A 5,093-nucleotide genomic window follows, 5' to 3' on the forward strand; every position below is an offset into this window, starting at 1 on the left:
TGGGCTGAGAAGAAACAATGAAGGCCAAGAAGATAAGGCAGTCAGAGACGGATTACGCCTGTCATAGGAAGATAAGGTAATCGGATAGAGATGGATAATTGTCGGTAAATAGATGGACGATTTTGAACTCTTAGAAGAGGAATGTAACTTTTTAAAACTTAATATAAGAAAAAATGATTGGTTTTCTTAACCAAGAGAGGTAAAATGATATAAATTTTTATATTTTTTTTAATATTAATAATTAAATGATAATTTTATCTTTAATTCTAATAAAAATTTTATTAAAAATTGACTTATAGATAATATTTTAAATTTTTTAAACCTCCCATATAAGTATTTGAAAGTAAACTAACCTTGTTGTATTGGGAAATAATCTTTTAGCCAAATTAATATCATATCGAATTTTTGGTACCGTAAGAAAATTGCCTTTAAATTACCTGGCGAGTCCCTCTGCTGTGATCTTTATTATCTTCACGAACCAGATAAACTAATCCCATTAATAAAAAGATTACCATCTCAAATCAAATGCAATATTTAAGTCGACAATCAGTACAATCCAACAGGAAAAGTCAAAGATTGGGTTCTCTTTTTTTGGCCAAACGTCTTTGCCCCACCCAAAGAATCCTCTTATCTCAATTTCTATCTATTAACTTTGAAAACTTTAAATATCTACCTATTAGTGGATAAAATTAACTATTTTAAAAGTAAAATCGTCATTTTATCTATAATATTAAAAATAAACTAAATTTAATCTATTTTTCCTCTCCTAAACTTTAGAAACTAAAATTTTTCTCCTAACCTAAGTTTTAAAAAATGATAGTTCCCTCCTATAATTTAGTTTCCAAATCTTTGACATCAAATCTGATGCTATCATCGACGATGAAAATCTCTCAATGCCTCCTCTCCCTCTGGCGGTCAAGCTTCTCTTGTTTGGAAGTTTGGACTGCATCAATTGACTTGAAAATAACTTAGCTTCGTCGAGAAGACAAAGCTGACTTCATCTTCCCCGATGAAGATGAAGACGAGATCCGATGAAGACAAGAGATCACATCTTCATCGAGGAGATGATGTTTTGTCTTTCCCGATGAAATATCGTCTCTTGTTGGGTTTAGGACCATTGACCGAAGGGGAAGATAGTGAGGAAACGACTACCAGAGGAAGTGAAATGAGATGTTGTCAACGATAACATCGAATTTTGAAAACCAAACCCTAGGGGGGAGAAATATTATTTTTTTAAACTTGGCCTATGAAGAAAATTGTTAGTTTTTAGGGTTTAGGGGGGAAAAAAGAAATAGGATTTTAAAGAGTTAGAGTTTTGTTAATTTTAACTGTTCATAAGTAGATAAATGAGATTTTCAAAATTAAAAAAGATAAAAATTTGAAATAAAAAGATTCTTTGGGTGGAACATAGTCCTTTGGCCCTTTTTTTTTTTCTGTTGGAACGACATCGTTCTGAAGTGCATGTGCAGTAGTACAAGAAGTTCTCTTGAGAAATTGCAAGGTCTTATCGCTTTGTAATTGTAAATTTGTAAACCCTTGTAAATTCTCCATCATATCATATCTCTCCCAATATATAAAATTTGAATAAAAGCATTATCACATCTCATAATATCCATATAATACAAATAAAAATCATAGGAGAAAAAAGAGTTAAAAGACAAAACACTTTGAACTCTGGCCTGAAATTTATCTTTTTTATGGGAAAATCGCTCCCCAATAACAAAACCAGTCTACACCAGCTTACAAAGACAGCATCACAACTCCTGAGCAAAACTTCAACAAAACAAACGAAGCCCACTCCCACAATTCGGCACAAGAACATCAACAACAACTTCAAGGACATGGAGAGCACCAGCGACCCGAATATCATCAACAAGGCTGATGAGAACACCCGCGTGCCGCTATCGGAAGTCGTTTCCGATTGCGTCAAGCGGTGGTTTAAAGACACGCTGAAAGAAGCAAAAGCCGGTGACATCAACATGCAGGTTTTGGTGGGCCAGATGTATTTTAGCGGTTACGGTGTTGCAAGAGACGCTCACAAGGTAGAATTTTATTTTCGTGGGTATTGTGGTTCATGATTGGATTATTAAAATTTTGTTTAGAGTTGTGGAAATTAGGGTTTAGTTTGGGTTAAGTTTGTTGGCTCTTTTTCCCTTAAGCTTTTCGTGGGTTGGACTTTTCAGGGAAGAGTGTGGATGACAAGAGCATCGAGGACTCGAGCGGCGGTTTGGAAAGTTAGTTATAAGCATCCAGGTTGATGTTTAGTGCTGTATTTTTTGTTGTTATTGTTATTATCTTTAATATCTCTGCGGCTAATGCTTGTAGTGATTATTATTCATTGTGCCTTTGTCAGGTTATAATGCGAGTGATTCAGATTCAGATGAATTGAATGGAGAATCTTAGATACTGAAGTAGGCTTCATGTCTAAAACAATTGATATGTGAGTTAATGGCCTTGGGATTTAATTTGTGTTTGCCATGCTGCATTTGATTTTAGTTGGGTAAAATCTTCAATGGCTGCAAAGATCTTGGGCAGTGTTGTCCTAGTCATTTGTGTTTTTTCATATAGTTTGTGGTTTGTGAGAATTTATCACTAGCTGTTATATTTTGTTTTGTCGGTTATGAATTAGAATGACTTGTTGTATGTCATATACTAGGTGGTTGGTTTTCCTTTTAAGGCTAAGAATTTAATTTCTGCATTGCTTCGATCATCAAATTGGTGAATATTTGAATTTTTACTTTCTATCTCTTGTCCTCTCCTTCCAAATGCTACTTTACACATGCAAATTTGTAATCATACATTAAAAGCATATTTGGTGGATATGGTAAAGCACAAGATATTTTGAGTCATCTTATACGATGTCGATACTATGTCATGAAGGCAGGATACAATGATCCAGTTAGGGGAGATTGGATCATTCACATAGACAATTTTAGTTTGTGATTAGACACCTCCGAGACAAAGACCCAATAAGAGTAGTATATTTTCCAAAATTTTTCTGCATCTGATTTATAACTCTGGATAAAACGAAGCAGAAAAAAAAGAAAAACCATGTGCTATTTTTTCTCTCATTTTGTTCTCTTGCTCAAGTAATTTTCTTGAGGAAATTAATTTTTTTTCCTGTCAAGCATACCTAACATGTGGGGAAAAAGTTTGGTGCCTGGTGGTGATGGTATTTGTGTTTCTTTGAATGTTGTTTGGTTCCTTCATCTGTGGAGGATTGCCCATACTTGCGATGGATCCTTTTTGGGACCACGTAAAAATCGTATGTCTTTTATGTTACGGTGTTAAATTTGGCGTGTGGTAGTTTATATGACTTTGTGTAGAGCATCTGTTATGGGATTTTAGAATATCTCATCTTGTTAGGGCAGCAGGTTATTGCATTATTTTCACAAATTTTCTTTGTACCCTAGCAAACAATGATTAAATAATTTTGCTGCTTTAAAGTAAGATCTTTTGTTGAATCATTCCATTTTTAGTCGGATGAGCCAAAGGCTTTATTTTTCTGTTTGAACTGAGTGGCATAGGGTAAAAGAATCTTGTTCGTATTTTGAAAATTTGTGAGCTTATTTTATTTACTATCAAATGCTCACATCTGAGATTATATTTTAATCATTATTTTTACATTTTTTGTGTTTAAAATGAAAATTGTAACATAGATAGTCCAGTCAATCTATTCAAATTAACCAAAAATAAAAATCAAATTTGAACGGTTTGTGATACTGGGAAAGAAAGAGAAAGCTTACAGTTGGTATTTCCTGGCTTGGGTTAGTAAAATAGAGATGGCCATTGACTATTGTTACTTTTAAAGGGACTTGGACAGGATCTTGTGGACCTGTTTTAAAATTTTATATAGCCTAAGACTTTTATTTTACTCCTATTAGAAAGAAAATTTACAGTCCTTTTTGTTTCACTATCAACAGACTCAATTAATGGGATTGTTCTTAACTGTTTCAGCTTCTTATATAGCCTAAGGTAGACTGGATAACTTTATCTACCCCGCACAAAAGAGAATATACATTTCTCTTTAAAGTTGTGCATGGGACCTTTCGGCATTCATACCTTTATTGGATAATCCCAAGTTGCCTTTTCATTTGGGATGTGTGTTTTCTGGATAAAAAAATTTTAATGTTGTTGTGTCATATTTCTGTTAATCACAATATCCTTCTGCAGTTGTCTTTTCATCGAATTATTCTAAAGATATTCAGACTTTTAACACTTTCTCATCTGCATTTGCTCATTCATTGCTTTTTCCATGACTTCTTTTTGATTTAATGTTTGTTGTTTCATATCATTTCCCCTATGTCTCTTAATCATCTATAATATTTGTGTAATTTTAAATGGTAGTTGTTTGTATGTGTAATTTAGCATTTCTTCCATACTTTGTAGATTATCCAGGTGCTGCGTTTATACCATTGCAGAATTAATAATGTAATGCAGTAACCTTTGGCACTAGATAGTTTAAAGATATTTTCTTTTATTTATGTTAGCGGGATAAGTTTATATTCATTCTGCTCTGTAGTTGTGGTGCAGTAGAATAATTATATCATTGATGCATTGCTAGATCATTGATGGTATATTTAGTTGCCATATATTTGATGCCAGTAAGGACATGCATGATTTTTGCCATAAAGTGCACTTCTAAATTAATTGATCTCTGTTTTTTTTTTTTTTTTTTTGCAGGGTGGATTTGTGCTCGCCCTGTTCTTCAACATCTTAAATGTGCCTGTGATATTCTTTTTCTTTTCTGCTTTCTTTTTTTTTTGTTTGTTTCTACCAGATGTAACTTTGTAAACAATCATGTCATTTTCATAAAACAATGTTAATATGTACTTTTTACAGGCAACAAGGTTTTGTGGCTAGAATTTTTTCTTGAGATATTATGTGTTCTTTTCATTTTTTGAATTTAACATAGTGATGATGCGATTTCTACTGTTGTCAACAAGTAATCCTTTTCTATTTTTATCAACAAAATACTGGTTTGTAGTTTCTGAAATTTTGAGTCTGTTTTGAGTGTGCAGCCACCTAGACTTAATCTGTTGGAGAGTCATCGTCTGCCCTTGAAGGGGAAATGAAGATTAGACCGGTAAGTA

At 33.2% G+C, this 5,093-nt stretch overlaps 1 protein-coding gene across 2 annotated transcripts; it reads left to right on the plus strand.

Annotated features, from left to right (window-relative positions):
* Positions 1–1,580: 1,580 nt before the first annotated feature.
* On the plus strand, positions 1,581–4,878 carry LOC123201415. 2 transcript variants are annotated; one of them, XM_044616911.1, is made up of 4 exons: positions 1,581–2,042; positions 2,184–2,253; positions 2,354–2,411; positions 4,684–4,878. In XM_044616911.1, exons 1-3 carry the CDS (start codon positions 1,698–1,700, stop codon positions 2,401–2,403), a joined length of 465 nt encoding a protein of 154 aa, XP_044472846.1. In that variant the 5' UTR covers positions 1,581–1,697; the 3' UTR covers positions 2,404–2,411; positions 4,684–4,878. The 2 variants fall into 2 exon arrangements, with proteins under 2 accessions (XP_044472846.1, XP_044472845.1); XM_044616910.1 differs by having other exon boundaries at positions 1,584–2,042; positions 2,354–2,440.
* Positions 4,879–5,093: the final 215 nt, after the last annotated feature.

The sequence above is a fragment of the Mangifera indica genome, chromosome 18 (assembly GCF_011075055.1).
Source record: "Mangifera indica cultivar Alphonso chromosome 18, CATAS_Mindica_2.1, whole genome shotgun sequence".
NCBI lineage: Eukaryota > Viridiplantae > Streptophyta > Magnoliopsida > Sapindales > Anacardiaceae > Mangifera > Mangifera indica.

Coding starts and splice junctions, on each gene's coding strand:
- LOC123201415 (XM_044616911.1), top strand. CDS start 1,698: ATGGGAAAATCGCTCCCCAATAACAAAACCAGTCTACACCAGCTTACA. Junction 2,043..2,183: donor TTGCAAGAGACGCTCACAAG/GTAGAATTTTAT, acceptor TGGACTTTTCAG/GGAAGAGTGTGGATGACAAG. Junction 2,254..2,353: donor AGTTAGTTATAAGCATCCAG/GTTGATGTTTAG, acceptor TGCCTTTGTCAG/GTTATAATGCGAGTGATTCA.